Below are 21,178 nucleotides of genomic sequence, written 5' to 3'. Positions count from 1 at the left end.
TAATTACACATGCAAATGCTTGTGATACTGTGTGCCCTCTGTACCACTAGAGTAACAGCATAAGATGTGCTAGTGTCAGCTCCTGACATCTGATATAAATTATCCACTCTCTCATGAGCTGCCCTGAGCTCTGGCCATACAGCAGCCAGGACATTAATATGGGTATCACAGGAGCTGCTGCTGTACTGCTCACTGCACGCTGTTCATTTAAAGGGTAAATGTCAAATCCAATGTTTCATCGGGTACAACCAGAACACTGATGTAACAGTAAACACGCTTCATATGTAAATTTCAACCCATTATCTGGCATTTGACCCACTTAATGACATGTTTCTTTAACCATAATAATCTGTGTTTTATGCTAATGAATGTAGACAGCAAGTACTTAGTCTATTACATTGTTCCATGTCTGTCTGTCACGACTGCTGTCCTGGGTGTTCCCTGACATTTTTTTTTTTTTAAAGATTTTTTTGGTGGCCATTTTAGGCCTTTATTTGTATAGGACAGCTGAAGACATGAAAGGGGAGTGAGAGGGGAATTGACATGCAGCAAAGGGAACCTTGGGCTGCTGTGTTGAGGAATTAGCCTCTATATATGGGCGCGCGCTCTACTAGGTGCCCAGTTCCCTGACATTTTGACCAATGGGCAATGGCCAGTAGTTTGCATCCACTAATCCGACCTGTTAAGCTCACTATAGGCTATACTGTATACCTTATTGTGGCTGAATCTCAGCGATGCCAACACCAAGCTACCTTTGCCCCAGTCAGTTCTGATTCGTTTAAGAGTTGTTTGGTTGGTTCAGTAGCATCATTTCTGTGGATTGTTCAGATCTTTTTCTCTGCCCATTCTGCATGTAGGTTTTCTTGTTTTGTGTTGGGGGTTACACCAGACTGTCATTTGGATACAATCAGATGAGAGGGTTTAAACACTTTACTCCAGCAACCAAACAAAAGGCACTGCTGTAAGCGTAAGAGATATATCATGTTATAGCTGAAGCTGAAGTTTTTGATTGTACTGTCAGACAAATACATAAAGTCATCATCATCATCTATCTGCATCAGTGGGAGATTTAAAAAAAAAAATATTTTTTAGCATTGTTTATGCAGGAAAAAATAGATTAAAGGGAAATCTACATAACTAAAACAACCAGCTGCGTGTGACGTGTCTGAATTACAATATCACAAACAATATAGCTGCTGAGTCATTATTTGGGCTGCTAAAAGGCTCAGAAAGAGATTTTTTATAGTGGCAAAGCAAGGCAAGATAAACGACCAGTCTGCTATACATTTTTATAAAGAAATAGCCATGGATTTCATTTGCAAGTTAATCACTGGGTAATTTTCAAAGAGTGAATACTGACTGAAAAGGGCTTTACATGCATTTCCTTTGATGAATTACAAGCACCTTTAGGAATCTAAGTGAGCATGAGCAAGCCTCAGTGCACCCCATTATAAATGTGTCAGTCTAATAGTAGTCTATCACTTTTCCTATTTTGTACTGCAACTCGCTTTGAGCAAAAATACTTTACAAATCATCCATTATGTTACACTTGCACACATTATAGGTCTTTCAAATGATGCATGTTGCAGTAAAATTTCATCATTAAGCTTATGGGATATTAAATAGCAGTGCACACCTGGAAAATGACAGCACACATTTCTGAAATTTGTTTGGAGTTAAATCTTGAACTGACAAGCTCCCCATCATCACAGACAGCAAGAATTTAACAGCTGATAAATCTGTAAATCTTGTATTCATTCCAACCCAAAATCTTCCCCCGATATCCTCTACTTCTTCTCCTTCCATCTGGCTCACCCATCATCCCTCCGTCAGCCTCGTCATATTCATCTCTCATTCTACCACCATGCTTTAGGGGTCCTTCAGAGAAGGAGAGAAGTCCAATTCAGCTTTACAAGTTTGGATTACACTTTTCAGCCTTAAGTAGAACAGAATGATGTGGTGTGGAGGTTGTTAAATTACTGTATAGGAGTGAGAGAGTAGATGGACACAGACATAAGGAGAGAGAGAGAGAGAGAGAGAGAGAGAGAGAGAGAGAGAGAGAGAGATAGAGAGAGAGAGAGAGAGAGAGAAAGAAAGAGAGAGGTAATTCAATGTTGAATGGTAAATTGGATGATAAGAGTCTAATGGAGGGGAACTTGTAGGAAGTGGAGAGAGCAGAATGCTGGATCAGAGAAAATGACTGCTGATCAGCCAGTTTCACTCTGGACCACCACGGCATACTGCAGTGGTTTTGAGGCTTTTTGTCTGGGGATCCATATTCTTAAACAGTCTGAAGAAAGTTGTTAAAGTGTGGTATATGGTTACTTTCAGAAGAGCCTTGTAATCATTTCAGGGCAACAGGGGACGCTACAATAGGATCAGGTTGAGGGAACACAGATTTGTTTTGTATTAGTGCTACTTGGCATGTACCATTTTTTACTTTTGAGACAATAGGATACTCTCTCTAAATTAATGCAATGCAATGCTGTGGGGTCTGCAGCCTTTATACACTGCAGTTTATATCGTGCCAGTGGGTTAGACCGTGGTGGATTGCAATGTGTCACAGACTGGGATTGATTTATGGTTTGAAACTGGAGCTAAAAACAGCAATGGAAGCTGATTGAACAATTGCAAACAGAGAAAGGCCAAGGCAAGCCAATTGGGTTAAAGGAAATGTGGGTTTAATTCATAGAAGCTACTGGCACCAATGCCATAAGCTAGAGGTCCCAAATCATGTCAACCATTATATTAAAAGGTTTATATATTACAGTAATTGAGTTTTTTTGCTCTACTGCTTTGCTGTACACATAGCTCCCATAAATAAGGAAACACTCAGTTGTTTTTCACATACAGTTTGTAAACGTGAATGGATTTTTGAATCAGCAAAAAACAAACTTATAAACTAGTTAAGACGTGGCTTTCGTGTCATTCGGGTAAGATACAATTGGATGTATTAACAAAAAGACAGCACAGTGGTTGGTACCAATGCAGAGTTTCTCCAAAAAACAAAAAATGCAGGGTCATCTGGCAAACACGTTTGACCTGGCTCAACTTTTGACACAACACAAAGTACCTAATGCAACATACTCCCACCAGAGCAGCCCCCTGCAGTGATTTAACACAGAGCTGATTTTGGTATCAACACCCGCTATGGCCATAACTTGTGATCAAGGGAAACAAGCCAAACATGTTGGAAACCACTAAAAATGAACTGTGTGTTTGTGGTTCTGCATCTCTCACCTGCAGTTCCTGCTACAGTTCTCCTCTGTGATCCCATCTTCATCTTCGCCCCAAAAGTCCACCGCTGAGAAAATCAACGCCATCAGTACGGCGAAGCAGCACACCAAGGCAAAAATCATAATGCACTTCTGCTGAGACTGCAAGAGAGAAAAGGAGAACAACATTGATTTTTAAGGTGTTTTCTACTCTTCATCAAAACAAGACCAAAGTGCCCCAACCTTGGCTTCCGTTAGCTGGCTGTTCTGGCTGACACAACTTTTTTTTAATGCACAGCTCAGCAGGTCATAACATGATATATAGGTGGAATTAAACAGAAAACATGTAAGGTCTACGCATGACCTTGCAAGTTCACACTTTAATTTAAAGAACATGAGGTAGGAATGAGAAGAAGAAAGAAAAGAGGGAAGAAAGAGAGTAGAGAGCAAGGAGAGAGACAGAGAAGGAAGAAAGCTAATAAGAAAACAAAGTGATCGATAGAAACAAACATTAACATTGGATATTTGGAAGTCCAATCAACATTTTAAAGACATATTTTGTATGAATCATTTTCGACTTTGCAGATGCATTTCAATTTACGTTCCCTTATTATGTTGATAAAAATGTCACTTTGGCAGCATCATGGTGCTAAAAAATTATTGGATTTGGCAAATCTGTTGTATATAAATTCCAGTCTTTCAAAGTGTACTTTACATTTTGGCTTGTCATAAAAGGAAAGCCACAAGTGTAACTAATAACATTAATCATGGGTCTTCCCTATTTATTTGTCCCACTAAGCCATTTAAATAAACAGTGAGCCAGTACGTGTTGATACCAGGGCCCTGAAACAGGCACACATAAATGGAAATCAATCATTATTATTATTAAATTCAACTGTATTTTTCCTGCAATGACATGTGGAGATTTGAGACCTGTGTATTGATTACTACTTGGTTGTATACTAGTCAGTAGTAAAGATATAAGCTTTTACATTGTTTGGGTCACAGTACAACCACTTGTTCCTATTTTAAGACTGTAAACATCATTATCTATCATGACCATATAATTATGCAGTATTTATTTCATTATATCACATTTTTATTAACCCTTGACTGAAAGTCATTACAATAGGTGTATCTATTGCAGCCTCACTCATGATTTCAATATTTGACCCACTTACTGGGAAACACCCTAACTATTTGTAGAACAATAACAAATGTATCATGATCCCTTAGAAACCTGCCAGAAGAGCCAAAACTAATTACCCTTGAACACAGCAGATCATTAGCACATTCAACTAGACTGCACTTATTATCCTCAGGGACAAGTCTCAAATAATACACCACTGACATCTGAGAGCCACACAAACACAAAGCCATGGTGATTTTATTGTGGTTCACTGTAGTTTAAGACATTCATACCCATAGGTTCCCATGTGGGAATGAAATTAATCTACCAGCAAGTCAACAGAGTGGCCCCAGTAAACCATCGAGACACTGGCAGGGATGTTTAGCTTCACACTCTCATCCTCACAACCATCTGTCTGAGCTGATGTCTGACATGGGAATAGTGTTTTTCTATTTCTTGGCAGCACTGGTGGTTGTAATATTATGCCTAATTCCGAAGTGTAGCCACAGGCTGCTCAACCAACTCTTTTACTCTCAATCCTCTGTGTCTAATACTGGTTGCAAAATGATGAAAACAGAATGGATGTTACAGTATTGACATCCTGACCATAAGGCAACTGGTTCTCATCCACAGTCCTAAGAAAATGTAGTGAAGATTGAAAAAAACAAAACAATTTCTACCTCTGAGCATCAAAGAGCCCCAGGCACTTAACAAAAGCAAACTCAGCAAACACACATAGGGTAAATTGAGGTTAAATCAAGTCTGTCAATCATCTGCTGGACCTTGTACTGCAATAAAAGCAAGTTCAGATGAAGGTCTACCTGCACTGCATGCATCTCATATTTCTAGTGTTTTTACTACCAGCTGCTATATTCACATGGGATCAGATGTGCATCATGGCAGATATATAAAGAGGTCAGACTCAAAGGGTGCACTTGGGACGGTGTTACCTGATATCAGAGCACAGCTAGGGATCATTACACCTATAATTACAGGAAATAGTGTGCTTCACAGTACCTGTTTAGAAATACAAAGACTGTTTACATGTTACAGTCACAAAAAGAAGAAGAAAGTTTAGGCTACTAGCATGTCATGTATTGAGGTGGTGGAAGAAATCTCTTGTCACCAGGACAAATGAAACTAAACTATCAGCATGGTTAGCTCCCACAAGGTAGTACAAGTCTTTTTTAAATTTTTAACAACAATGCATTTCTGGGGCAGCTGATGGTAAAACACTCTCCTTCTCATATTGCTGCCTTACTGCAAACTGAGCACTGAAACATATCATCACTACAGCAATAACTAAACATCGTAATTCCACTTGTCTCTTTTTCTAACTAACATATACAAACTTTTGTGCTCATTTTATGTGTTGGTGCTTTCAAGAGCCTTTTTGGCTGTTTACAGTTACTGTTACAGGATACAGCGACATATGATGGAAAATTCCAATCATCTAGAAGCAAAGATAACCTTGAGTGAGTTGCTAAAAGAGAGTCATAAATTACATAATTTAGTGAGATTGTTCAACTGGCTGTTTCAAAAGCTCCCCAGAGTCCATCTAAAAAACACTGGCAAGTTGGATGGCAGGGTGCCACACACACAAAAACAAATCACTGTTACTGTTTCACACGCAGACAGAAGTGAAGGCCAGGCCTGAGAGGGTGGATGTTTATATCCTCAGATCAGAGGCAGAACTTTTAAACTGAGGCCTTCTCTCTGCCAAACCTCTAAGTTGTTTTAAGTCTGCCCTACAAGTGATATGGAAAAAACAGAGTTGGAGAACAGACAGTGTGGTGATTGTCTAAAGCAGGCTCTATTTTTACCCATATAGCTTGCTGGTTTGTGAACACGATGCAGGAGTCATGTGGCCCCTGTGGCTTTGGAAGCACATTTAAGGAAATCTTTAGTGCGCCTACAGAGAAGCAGAATGAGTTTCTTCACAGTGCAGCCTGAGGAAACTTGGGGCCCAATTATCCTCTTATGAGTGTTTCCTCTTTGTCAGGGCATGGTGAGAACAAGTAGCCCCACTGCTCAGAGGGAAAGACAAGTTTACACCACACCAACGTCACAACAGAAGTCTGTGAGCAACATATCCTGGTCTAAAGCAAGTGGCAAACCTCTTGGTGCTGTTAGCTTTTCACACCTTTCTCTACCACAGTTTTCCCCTCTTTGCTGCATCCATCTGCTGTTCAATCACCTATGTGATGAGCAAAGAGCCCTAAGTGAAAAAAACACATTGATTTTGGCTCATTCTGCAAGGAAAAGCCCATGGTTCACACAACATGTATGCATGGATACACACATGCATGTGGGAATACAACCACAATAAGAATTGTGTTTGTTTGTCTTTTTTTTATCTTTCCTCACCTTGTCTATAGGTGTGGAAACAGTTCATGAATAGTTGATGAACTGTTGATGAGTTTTGTAGTGTGAAGGTGATAAATGTGTCACAGATCAGGCCACAGATACAGAGACTCATGCTGTGACAGACTCGGGTGCAGGTTATTCTACATCCTACAAATGGATGAATGAATAAAAACAATCCGATTATGATTGCTACCAGATAATGTTCCTTAATTGGTACAGTACTCTGTTTAATTAATATTCCTCTGTCAGATTTAGTTCCTAAAAATTATCATTGAAGAGGTGTCAATGACGACTAGCATCTCAATATATTTTGCTAAGCGTGTGTTTGTGTGTTTTCACTGAGTGTAGCAGTCATACTACTATATATACTTGAGCCTAAAGTGGATGTTTAAGAAAATCTACTCTAAAGCCCTAATCCTGGAGAGTGAGTCAAACATAGATGATGTAATGTCACAGTAAGATATTTCGAGCACAACTACAACCATCTTTTGATGGAGAAATTATTTCATCTGTCCAAAATATCAGCAGTAGATGTCAGATTTTGGAGTCAGCTCATCAGTATCAGAGAACAATGGCATCTTCATTGGCTCTCCTTTTTGCACCATTCAGTAGTCACACAGGGAGACATTTATCTTACAAAAATCTTATCAGCTCTATCAACAAAATGCAATCACCAGACTATAGTGCGGATGTACAAAGGTTGCTGATAGATACACTGATGCAGTGTTTGAAAATGGAGAAATCCTTATTCTCACGATACACAATATTACACTACATTAAAATAAAGAATTTAAATAACCCCATCATACCAAGATATTTAATGTGCTGGATTGTTTTTCGAGATGTAGCCCTACAGTTAAGTGTTATTTTCACGTATTATTGTCTGGACACTGTACAGCATCGCACACACACACGCACACACACACACACACACACACACACACACACACACACACACACACACACACACACACACACACACACACACACACAGACATTACACATTCACGTCTTAAAGCTGCCTGGCGCAACTGCAGTCTTGGCTTCTGCACCAAGGTTTGCCATCGACTAATTGATCACAATCAAGCAACACTTACTGTACATGATAAACGAATGTAACATGGCTAAGCCAAGTGATTCTGAATACAATAAGCATTGCAGCGAAGCGGATTCATGTGGAAAATTTGAAGCAGCTTAGACTAGCATTTTTACCATAACAATTTAATATCATAGTAAGTGAGCCTTAAGCAGAACATGCATAAATCCACTCCTCCATTAAAGTTGTCCGGTCGCCACTTACATACGACTTAATAAACTCAACAGGAACATTATCACTATATTTGCTGAGCATATACACGCGTTGTATGATAAGGATAGAGTAAATACATTGAAACTAGAGAGGAGAAACAGAGACAGAAAATAGACGGAAGAGACAGGACACAGACAATGACTCCAGCAGTAAACACAGTATAATGACGACAAGCATACCTTTATGAAATTTGGCTTAACTCATTACACAGAGCTAGAGTGAGATGTGAGAGAGAGCAACCAGATCCGTTCCCAGAATTTTGCTCCAAGCATCAAGACACACAAACATAGAAATGTGCCTCCTCATCACTTAGGCCTACTTGGACAGCACGTCATGACACTGTCTGATATTGCTCTCTTTCTGTCACTCATTCTGCACGTCCGGAATTTTAAAGCTACTGAACATAAATACATTGCATGCAAGGACACACAAACACATAGCTACTGATTACCTGTATGTGTGGTTAGATGTATTTGCTAGACGCTAACACTGTAATTTCAACCTAGTTTGGGGATTCTTGCTGTTATTTTATCTTTATTAAACATTGAACACTCTGTGAGAATTATAAAAATTCTCTTTTTCCTTTCCACGCTACAATTCTAGACTAGCATTTCAATTTTAAAGGTAAAACCTTTTTTTTTTGCTCTGTGTTGAAGAGTTAGATGTGAAAATGAATACCATATCTTTTATCGTTTTGTGTCACAATGTCCGCCTCTATTTCTGCTCATTTTGCCCCACTGTCCCTCTTTTACTCTTTTCTGTCCCTTACTCTAATACACATTTCCACTTACCCAGACCCCTTCAGTGTTATTCTTTACCTGTCCACCAGATGCCTCGGATCCCAGATCCTGCCACTCCCATCTATCCTGCAATCACCTCATTCCCCTCACCTGAGCTGAACATTTGTATTATCTGGCTGCAATATTTTACATAAAAGTAGAAAAAACTCCAGGCTTCAAAGTATCCCTTCAGACAATCATAACCGGCATCCCACATACAGTCTATGCCCTCATCTGATCTGTGTTTAAGTGACAAACTTGCTTTGTGGAGAGATTTCTTTAGAGGTTTTGATCCTAACTTTGCTCTTGACCCAGCCAAAAGCTTTCTGCTCTCTGCTATAGTTTGGTCATTGCATGCATAGATGCTGTCCTAACACGGAGCTGGATGATTTGATGTATGGTTCTAAGGTGGCTGTATAGACTAGGAAGTGTTAAAGGAGACTTAGTCTATATCCTTCACGTTCCACTTCAGGGATTGCTCCGGTGCTGCAGGAAATGCATGTATTTTTATCATTATTCGGTGGATTTATGAGGACTATGGTTGACTGCTCCTCAGATCTCTGCATCAGCTAGCTAGACTATCTGTCCAATCTGAGTTTTCTATTTTGCAGCGGCTCTGTGCGGAGTTTAGCACCGCCCATGACGATTCTGATTGGTTTAAAGAAATGCCACTATACCGTTGCACGTTTTCCTCCCATCCTGAATGTTATGTGGAGTAGCTAGACTCTCCTTCAGCGCACTTTGGAGGAGGGTCTGGCAAAGCGAGACCAAAGGAGACTCATCTTCATCAGGTGTCATAAGTGTCATACTCATTTTTACTGTCTGTGATCAAAGTGACACAGACATTTCACTCCAGGCTGTGGTGAGAGGTAAATTCACCAAAGCTGAAATGAAGGATGTTGAAGGGATGTTGAAAGATAATACGTCTACCACTTTGATTAGCAAGCATTCAATATATAAATGGTCAAAACGTTTACATGTATAGAATATACAGAATATACAAAATATAAGACTGAGCAACAGAGAGGACAAAACATGTTGGTCAATCTGCTTTTGAAAGGCTGAGTATGCACACAGGTGATGGACACATAATGCAACACAGACTGACAGGGGAGTGGCAGCTGGAATAGACTTTGCAACTAAAATGACATTGGTGCAAGATAGAAAGTGTGTATGTTAATTTCTGTGTGCATACATGCACAGTATATGAGTATGTATATATGGTGGCCGACAGGGGCAAACGCCCTGCAACTTAAGAAAACACACACAAATAGACAAAACACAATGCATTAATTTGACAACACATGCGCAGCATTCAGCAAACGCACTGCAAATACACACAACACAACCAAATACATAAATGCACTGAAAATACACACAACACAACCAAATACATAAACGCACTGCAAATACACAGAACACAACCAAATACATAAACACACTGAAAATACACAGAACACAACCAAATACATAAACGCGCTGCAATTACACACAACACAAACAAATACATAAACACGCTGCAAGTATGAAACGATGCAAAAAGAAAAGCACACAAACCCAGAAAACAAATGCAACAAAAAAACGCAGCATCCAGATTACACAACGGAAGTTGTAATATTAAGTCTGTATGTTTGAGATATGTTTTCTCTCATTTGGTGGGTGTGTCTCGACTCAGGTCACAGGTGATACTCAATCAGCAGAGACGTCTGTAAACTCGTGGTAATAAAACATTTAAAACTGCATCAGCGTTTAACGTTGACGTTTGTTTAAGCCATATTACATGAGAGGGTTTAATTTTGAGGTCCGAAAGGCCCATTACTGAAGTATAGGCTTCCTCAAGTGTAATATTGTGATTATACACATATAACAACGGCACCAGCCGGGAGGGCTTGAGACGGGAGCATAGACTGTGTATTACTAATATATTATGTTATTAATAATAATAATAATATGAATTTAATATACAGTCTATGGAGTTCTCCAGGCTGCAGCCATACCCGACTCTAATAAAAAGGCAGAGCGCTCTCTCCCCGTGGGGTCGAAAATCCAGCTGTTCCACTAGCTGCTCCCTCTAGAGGTCTGGAGAACTTCCGTTGTGTAATCTGGATGCTGTGCTATTTTGTTGCACTTGTTTTCTGGGTTTGTGTGCTTTTCTTTTTGCATCATTTCATATTTGCAGCGCGTTTATGTATTTGGTTGTGTTGTGTGCATTTGCAGCGCATTTGCTGAATGCTGCACGTTTCAAATTAATGAAGTTGTTTTCTTAATTTGTGTGTTGTCTATTTGTGTGTGTTTTCTTAAGTTGCAGGGCGGTTGCCCCTGTCGGCCACCATACGTATATGAGTCATGGCCACACTTACTATACAGTTTGGAAAGCTTGTGTTGTAAGAACAGCTATGAGCCGAGTGTATTGGCATTACAGCCCTGTTCATATGTTATATTCAGTAAGCTTTTCTGGGGAAACAGCCCTCCCTTTTGCTGTATTGTGCTTACGATACAGGTAACTTATTATAGCATTGAAGTTTTACCGAATCCATGACTGCACTGGGGCTTTGCGGGCTAAGAGCATTGTGTGTTGAGACAGAATACCGCTGTTGCATACAATGTGTTATTTTACAGCTTTTAATAGTGTAAAAGAATAATTTGTGCTTTGTGCTTTCCTTTGGTGCAATATTTCATGCAAAACTGCACAATGTCATGCATACCATGGACTATTTCAAATAAATGTCACCATCCGTCATTGCTCCATGACTGCATCTGCTGTCAGCTGCCCTCCATCTGGCTCCATCTGGCTCCACATGATTCCAAAGAGACTTTGTGTCTGTTTGATTTGTTGCATAATTGATTCTAATAACTTATCATAGCTCTGTATATTTTGATAAGTCAGTCATGTACTAGACTGTACGTATTGTACTTTTTTACTTTGAAATCATAATAATTATAGTAATTATTTATCTAAATGAGCCTATCTGGTTCTCACTATCTTAGAAATGACGTGCGTCATGTGCTGCTCCATTCGTGCTGTCACAGCATTGTCACCTTTGAGCTACTGCCTGCTCTAGCCTTATGGAAAGTGACATCAAGTGCTCCTCTCCAGAGACATAGTGTTCTCTTAATTCATCTCACTGACAGTCCGTTCAGGTCTCCTGAGTGAACCCAGGCCTCCAAGTGCTCTGCCAGCCGGATGAGCAGTCAAACAGACCTGCTGTTACGCAAGCACAATCAGGGCAGCTTTATAAATATCTGACTTCAATGGGGCTCACATTCACAGAGAATGAGTGCTATGATGATGAAGATTATCTTTCGTCCAAGCTGTTGAAAGTTAAACAGAGTTTTGGCCTCTTTGATGCATATGAAATGTCATCAAGACTACAAAGCAAATTCAGTTGACTTTGAATTACAGAGTGCAGTATCTGGTTGGCTGCGGATGGCCCTTTTTCCATCTCTGGTTAATTTGAAAAAGGAGTGATCATCTCAGCTTGATGCCAGTGGTCAAATAAAAGAAAGAAATGGAGGACCAGATGCATGGTGCTTGGTCTTTAATGGCTAGGAGCCCAGACCTACATGTCTTTGAAGATTTTCCACTGTCAGTCTGTTTGACAGCCCTGTCAGGTCTTGTGCGTTTGTGGATCTGCTCACTTTTGGGTTGATGACTCTAGATCAGAAACTGTTACAACCCTCGTACTGTAGACCTAATTAGTTTAACCAAGTTATACATATCTAACTTACTTGTGTCTATACATGTGTGACAAGACCCCAGTGTAATTCCATGAAAGGTTGTCTCATGTTGACGAGAAGATTTACCCTAGAAATCTAGACGCATCCTAGCGGCAGCAAATGTAATTTGTGGGTCTGGCTTGTCAGGCTAAAGAAAAGTGACAGCTTTGGTCCTTTAGTCCTTTAGGACTTGTTCATTGTTTATTTTTGTATACATTTACTATCTCATAACATTATTCACTTCTCTCCACTGTATCTGCCTGTCTGCCTCTGCATAGCCATGTGTAAAAAAATGCTTGGGAATGCAGGAACACCATCCATCTTTAAGAAAGGTACACACACAGGAAGGAGGTATTCCCTGAATACTGAACGGAAAGAGCCAACATGTAAGACACTGAACTTTAATACCGTCAGTATTTCATCTTCTGTTAAACCAACAGGGCCACAAGCGTATTTCACAAAATTCCTCTTCCCTGTAACGACACAATCCATGAGTTAAAACATATTTGCAAAGATCACAACATTTCTAGTAATTCTTTGGCAAAATGACCACATACTTTTTTCCGTCCTCTGCAAATGTTCTTGTTTCAAAGGTGGCTTATAACTATGCTAATGATCCCATACATTTGTGTGAATGCAATCACGTCCCAGCAGTATCTCTTTTATCACTCTCCTCTATAATGTTGTACAATCAGCTGCTGCTCTCGGCAAGCATTTACCACAGATATGAATTCCTGAAATCTACACACTGGACCACCAGGACTAGGTGGAGGGATTATATCTCTAACCTGGCCTGGGAACGCCTCGGGATCCCCCAGTCAGAGCTGGTTAATGTGGCCCGGGAAAGGGAAGTTTGGGGTCCCCTGCTGGAGCTGCTACCCCCGCGACCCGACCCCGGATAAGCGGATGAAGATGGATGGATGGATGGATGGATACACACTGTATATTCTCTTTCAAGGGAAATTGAGGCTATTTCATGGGATCCTTGAAGGTTGAATATTTAGTAAGTAAGTACGTAAGTAAAGTTTATTTCTAGAGTATATTTAACCACAGCTTGAGCTGACCAAAGTGCTGTACAAAGAAGCACCAAGATGCTGTATAAAACATTGATATGTAAAAAGGAAAAATAGAAACAAAACACACATACAAAAAAGCATCCCAACAACAAGCAGCAATTTAGAAATACAGAATTATAGACATAACAGAATGAGTGATTAGTGTGTTAAAAAGGCCAGAGAGTAAAATTGTGTCTTTAGCCTATATTTAAATACATGGAGGAAGCAGAACTGATATCTAAAGGCAGCATTAAAGGAAACACACAACTTTTGTTCAGTGTCACTACAAACAAAACACTTTAAATTAAATATGATATGGCAATACCTAATTCTTAAACCTCCATTAATTTATTTTTAAATAAATGCTTTGTGACCTCCTGACGAATGTAGGTCCAATATTCACTATCTTTTTAGCTCAGCTTTAGTTTTGGTCTACACCATGTTCACTATGTTCACCAGCTAGTTACTAATTTGTCTGTGGGCAGTTTGGTGCTGAGCAGTTTGTGTACAGTGGGTCTTTAGGGCCTTTTTGCTGAAAACAGCTGCCTGCTACGACCAAAAACAACGCTATGAGAGCAATGAGACAAAAACAGTAAAGTTGCGGATCAGACAGCCAAACAACGAGCTGAAACTCGCTGAAACAGCTGCTGTGAAATGCAGATTCAGCAGATAATTCTTTGTGGGATCGCCACTACGAGGAACTCCTTTCTCATTATCCATTGTGAACATAAAAATATATATAAGAGCAGCTTCATAGTAATAAGTAAGCCTGAAATTGTTAAAATGTGCCATTTTATTAAAAGCAATTAGAGAATAATTTCTAATTTTAGTACAATTATTGTGCTGTACTGTAACTTCATATTTATATTGTCTGGTACTCATACACTGATTCATGTGCTGCAGGTGTCCACAAAAAGAAATATGCTCACATACACTCTTGACATTGATTTTTCATACTGTATACATTTGTTTTTGTGTCACTTCATTTAATTTATGTGATAAATGACTTCTGGTGTAAACCTGTTTTGTCCCTATATTCTTTTACCAATGAGACTTATAAATGAAGTTATTCTAAATTGAATGTCTTTTGTGTCAATGAAAGAGTCCTATGTCAAAACTGAAGGCGAGGCCATCCAACACTTCTCAAGGCAGTCTGGGGAGGAGCGAGTTGGAGCTCGACAGTCCCAGCAGCTCCAGTCTCTCCCAGATTTACTCATGCAGCCTACATTGCATACCTACACTCATCAATTCCTGCTCAACTGGGAACTGTGCTATCAATATGTTCTTCCATCTCTCTACCTGCACCCTTCACCCCTGGATCTTTTACCCGATTCCTATATGGGGCTTGTTGGCATTGACGGTTAGCACGTTGGATTGTTTGGAGACCTGCTGAAATTATTCATCATCCAGTTTAATCCACTATGTCATGTTTTCACAAGGGAGGCTAGGATACAGAAGCTGTATAGCTTATGCTTATGTGTGTGTAATTTGTGCAGGAAAACTCTCTGAAGCCCTGAAAACCATCATTTATTATTTTAATTGCAGCACACTTATCGCTGAATGTACCCTGGCTGACAGTCAGTTTGGACCAGAGAGTACTTGATGTCTAAAGGCACGGCAACAGGGACTGTGACTGATGCACGTTTCTATCAAAAAGAACATCAGAACTGATTGGTTTCTGTGATCTAGTAAGTGCATCTACTGGCTCTGGTTGATTGTGGATACTTGTGTGACCCAGCCAATCAGGACTGATTAATGGTTGCACAATGGGTGCATTGAGTGATTTAGAAACTCAGTGATGGTCTACAGCTTAAATTTATCTTTATGTATGTCAAATAATACATCTAATGTACTAATAATTGACACTGACATTGTGAAGTACAACTACCAACATTCAAAACATCTCAGACAGCCACCTATGCATCGTCTTTTGAAGGCCAATCAGTTGAGGCAATGCAGTCTGCCCCTCCATCAGGATAGAAATCAGGATAGTGATTCATGAAGCGAGGATCAAAGCATGACAAGATGATTAATTTAAGGTTATATATCATAGGAAAAAAGACTGGACACAGCGTGCTGCTGTTCTTGTGAAAACCAGACTTCTATGCTGTGAAAAAAAAGAATTCCAGCCATGTGGGATTTCAGTGTAAAGTTATTTATGACATTTAAAGAGTTGGTGGAGGCATTTAAGTATTTATATGTGTTCGTTCTTGTGCCAAAGTGTGCTGTCTTTTAAATAGTAAATGAGACATATTTGAGGGCAGGGGCATAGCTAACAACTCTGGATAAAATAAGTGAAAGAGGAATGTTTTGTGAGTGAGCTCCAACAAGGGGCCCCTTGAACTTGTCCCCAACGTTCAACCTGCAAGCATCAACAGTGGTTAAGGGGAGACAGAAAACTGTCTCTGAATAAGAGACATACAAGAACGTAGATTAAATTTATCAGTTGTTATAGTCTGTCCTGAACGGTCCTCAGGTGTTTGAACCATTCCCATTTGATTGTATCCTTAATGCGTGTTCTTTAGTCATGTTAGTGGTCCACTCCTTTTGATGGATTGTCATGTAATTTGGTTCAGATATTGATGAACCAAATGATGGTGCCCAAAGGATGAATCCTTATGGTGTTGGTGATCACCTGACTTTTCCTCTAGTGCCACCATGAGATTGACATTTGAGATTTTGGGTGGAACGTCTCAACAACTATGTATTGGAATGACATTAAGCACACACATTAATGTTCCCTCAGGATGATCCCTGAACTTTTCATCTAGTGCCAATTGTCTTTATTTGTCCAACACTTTGATTCATGAATATATGCAAAACTAATTACATTTCCATCAGCCTCAGCTGCTACATTGTCATTGTGAGCATTTTAGCATGCTGATATTAGCATTTAGCTCAAAGCACCCCTGTGCTTTAGTACAGCCTCACTGTGCTGCTAGCATGGCTGTAGACTCTTAGTGTCCTCTATGTTATTTGTCTGGTCTGATTGTAAACTTGTTTATTGATCTCTGAACTTCATAAACGTCCTGTTACACGGCTAGTTGGGTCTCGGTTTCTGAATTAGGGCCACACTCCTGCTGCCAATATCTCAAATTCTAACAAAGCAGACTGCTGCAATATTGTATTTGACATATTTGCAACTCAGAACACATTCTGCATTGAAATCTAAAGATATCATGTTGTGTGTTGATAATTAATAAAACATCATTGCTTTCTCATTCCAAAGGCTACAACAGTACATCAGCCACTATCACGCATTCCATCTACTTTCTCTCACTCTCTCTTTCTCTCTTTCTTTGCAAAGCAGCCGTTCCTATTGATCCCAGCTAGGCTTTTAAAATCAATAAGTCAATTATAGTCCCATTAAAATGACATGAGAGCCCTGCTGACCATGATGAGACCTGAGCCCACCGTTAACTCACCCAATAAACCCTTGTCGCTCCGTTCAGTCAGCCCTGCCTTCCTCTTGGTCTAGTCTTTAAGCTGGGGGCACTTGGTTGCATAAGAAAGACACAACAGCACTCCATACATTCTTTAACCCCCAATTTCCACCAACTGCGGAACGGCTGTGGATCCGCTCCGAAACGGCAGCGGAGTCAATAGGTTGCTATTAAAGTCAATGTGTGTATTTCCACTGACTGTGGAACGGCTGCGTTCCGACTCCGTCCCAGCTCCGGCGATCCGCAGCCCTCAGGAACAGATACGCAAAGAATCTATTTTTGATGGATGCCGGAGAGCTCCACAGAAATTCAGCACAGGGCAGATTGTGCGGGACAGGAAGTTGAGTACAGAAACAAAATATCTGGTTAATTTTCAAAATAAAATACACCGTGCTCACAGCGGATCATATTTCCATGCACTACACCTTGAAAACGTCATAATAAAAAAAACTGTAAGTATAGGTATATTATGCTGCACAGCACTGAGTGATTTGAAAACAGTGGAAAGACTTATTTTTCATTTTTTGCCGTGTCAGCAGTAAGAATAAAAATAAATGTGTCAGGAGTTTATCGCCTTTGCTCCTTTTTGTCCCTTTCCAAATAGCATCCTCTCTATTTTATCTATTTTCCTTTGTTTTAAAGATGTATTTATTATTATTTGCAGATTTGCATTTGATCTCCACTCATTGCAGACAGAAAGGCAGTTTTTACTAACTACTACTACTACTATTACTAACATTAGGCTGTATGCTTCATTTTAATAATAATATTAATAATAATAATTCAACTTTCTTAAGCCTGCAATAACAGATAACTGATTTATTTGGCACAACACAAAATTGACATATCATCTTTTAAGTTGATATGCTGAACTTGTTAGCAAACAGTTGCTTATTTATACATCTAGCAGTTATGGAGCAACGTTATTGTTAATTTCAAGTCCTGTTTCTGTCCACCTGACGAACATTCATTCTCAGTCTATCTGGCTCGTTACTTGCTAAATGCTCCACTGTGTTTACCGGCTAGTTGTTGTTCACCACTGTCTGTGGTGAACAGGTAGACAGCAGTTTTATAGAGCTTAAAACAGCTGAAAACAGCTGCCTGCAGCAACCAAAAACACTACTGTAAGCAATGAGAATGAACCAAAACAGTAAAGTTGTGCTAAACAATGAGCTGAAACTCATTATAAAGCTGTGTAAAACAGTGGGGAGCTGCACATTCAGCTGATAATTCTCTGCAGGTTCATCACTATGATTAACCCCTTTGACAATGTCACATTCATTTTTCATTGTCAGATTGATTTCGTTATTGTAAAAAAATAAAAATAATTATAGCCACTTAATAAGCAATTGCACTGTTTTCATAGTTGTCTTCATTAGTAGACCTAAAATATTGAATTGACTTGTCTATTACTTAAGATGCTGATTAGGAAAATTATTTCTAATTTGGACTTGAACATGTATCTTGTGTTCTGTGGATCTTGAGATACATGGTTGGTTTATTTAATGTACATATTTGGCTCCACTCTCTGTTATGGTTTGAGCAAAGTGAAGTTTCAATTGGTAGTATTGTGTTATATCTGATTGCACAATTGTACTATTTTTATGCAAAGTTGACTGTTCTCACCCTATTCACTCAACCACACCACACATTAATTTATAATAAGAAACCATTTGTAAAAATGAAATATATTGAATCTGTTTTTTATCTTGCCACTTATGTCATTTTTTTAATCTTCTTTTAACAGTATTTTGTTGTCCCAGTTTGATGATTTACTTGCTTTTATTCTGTTTTCTTTTCCTTGGAGAGCAGTTTGTAACTATGTTAAGAAAAGTTCTATATAGATTAAGTTTATTATTATTATTATTATTATTCTGCCCAGCATATTCCTGCCACCACATACAAATACACAGAACAATGTAAACGTAAACTCCTACAGACACACAACCGTCTGAGCCAGCATTTCAACCCTCCTGTTTTACAATTTCTGTACTTTTTAAACAGACACTCCATCTGTCAATAATATAAGTCAGTAATATAATAAGATATCATTTGTACAATACCCTCCTGCATGTGTAGCGATACATGAGATATGTGCTTTTTGTTGATGACAGTCCTCTAGCTCCCAGCGTTCTCGTTTTACTTAAAAGTAGATGTTTTTGCAGACCCCTGCATTTTTCTTCACGCTTCCGATGGTGTTTCCTGCCACTGCATTATCCATAATAGCGAGTGTATCTTGTTGCCATTGGTCACATCACAAACAACTACACTTCACTGCTTGTGCATGTGTTGTGTATGTGTGTGACTCCATGCGTTTGTGGTGGAATCAGCAGGATGTTCAATTACATTAGCTCAGCTGGTGTATAGAGACAGAGAGGATGGTTTACTGAGTACCCATACACACACATACACAACAGTCAAGCACACACATCATTTGTGAGCCAAAAAGGGTTTCATTAAAGCTCTGCCAGTAGAGCTGCTTGGGCTTGATCCCTTGACAAGCCACAGGCCTCAGCTAAATTACCGCGATGGCAGGGAACAAAGAAAGACAGAGAGAGTGACTGTCATGAATTGATTCACAATAAGGCCTCGTTTCCCGTTTCCTCTTGTTTAATTCGACTGGACTTTTGATGGCAAAATGACAACATTTAAAAAAAAAGATATGAGCTAACCAATCTTTGAAGCAATGTGTCCTGTATTTGAACTTTTAAAGCTACATTGTGTAAGAATTTCTCCCATCTAGCGGTGAAATTATATATGACAACCAATTGAATATTACTTTCTAGCCTCTCCCATTCTGAGCGCGTTGTAACTCCTACGGTGGCTGTATTATTCCAAGAAGTACGACTTTGTCTGTGAGAGTTCCTTCCAGTGTATTAATAGCTTTACATTATTTTGGTATCATTTCATTGCTAACATCAGCTATCAGGTTCCCAAACATATGCTAGCTAATGTCAGCAAAGTATCAGTGCTATCATTATTCTGTATATTGTACGAGATTAATAGTGTAAGGCAATGTTTACAGCATAGGAGAGAAGCAACGGAGGTTTGTGCGTTTAATATATTTTTCAGAGCAGTATGAACAATGTCAATAAAACCGAAATGAGCTCTTAGTATCTCCAGCTAGTCAGTGTTACATGACGTGAGTTGTCTGCCAGGGACACATATGATTACGTTTATGTTACAAGGACAATCCTTTTTCATCATTGACGCGAGGAAAAGTATCCTAGATGTCGTTCTAGCGTTATGCACAACCATGCTATAGTTAGCCAAGCAACTATAAAACTTCAATATACACAAATAGGCAGAATTACCTTTTGAGAAGAAAGTAGGCAACTTCAGCGTCCCTTTTTAAAATCCTTGCTCCTTATGAGCTCTTTCCATCTTGGAAAAGCCACGCCATTATTAACTTTGGTCTTGTTGCTTTGCCTGTCGCGTTGTCATTTTAATTCTCTTTTTAACTTCCTTGATGACTTCGTTACATGTCCTAGATAGGCGCTCCATCTTCAACCGGCTTTCAAATCTGCTGGCAGTCACTAAGTAATCTTCTCTCCCTCCCTGGCATTCGTCACAGTCAGTGCCACTGAGTGTAAAAGCACAAAATGCGGAGGTATGTCGCTCTTTGGCTAACGTATTTTAAAGATGGAGGCGCAACATGGTAGAATACATTCGAGCGACTCGCTCAAATGTATTCTGAATGATTCTGAATGGCAGATTCTACGCTTACGAGAATACTTTGATTAGTTGGTGGAAGTAATTACACATGAATGAGCACATATTTGTGAAAAAACAAAGGTTGTTTTGCTAAGAATCAACTAAAAAAATTACACAATGTAGCTTTAAGGAACTGTTTGGATTGTAGAAGCTTATGAGAAAGATGGCTCTGTGATAAAAACAAAAACAAAAAAACTCTCCAAACAGGTGCATTTACAAATACACATGAAATCAAACATACCCAACTCTTGCTTAAACCCAATTCAGGAACAAAACTTTCCATTTTTTTTTGCCAAATAAAGTGATAAACTTGGGGACAAAGAGAACTGTTCGTCCCAATATTTGTAGTGCAGCTAAAATAAAGCTGAGCAAGAACTCTTCATCATGACCTTTTTCAGAGACTTGTTAGCCCCTACAACTTTTCACAATGCAGAATCTGTAAACTACAGC

The 21,178-nt window shown here is 39.3% G+C and overlaps 1 protein-coding gene across 1 annotated transcript in view; it reads right to left on the bottom strand.

Moving 5' to 3' along the window:
* LOC144532629 (inactive phospholipase D5-like) overlaps positions 1–21,178 on the bottom strand; it is a 51,382-nt gene that overhangs the window by 12,194 nt on the left and 18,010 nt on the right. Inside the window, exon 2 of the mRNA XM_078273495.1 lies at positions 3,241–3,377. Within this exon, the coding sequence (XP_078129621.1) occupies positions 3,241–3,377 (137 nt within the window). The remainder of the gene's footprint in view (positions 1–3,240; positions 3,378–21,178) is intronic.

The sequence above is a fragment of the Sander vitreus genome, chromosome 17 (genome assembly GCF_031162955.1).
Source record: "Sander vitreus isolate 19-12246 chromosome 17, sanVit1, whole genome shotgun sequence".
Classification (NCBI taxonomy): domain Eukaryota; kingdom Metazoa; phylum Chordata; class Actinopteri; order Perciformes; family Percidae; genus Sander; species Sander vitreus.
Note: the sequence above shows the minus strand (reverse complement) of the source record. Positions and strands in the feature narration are given on the sequence as shown.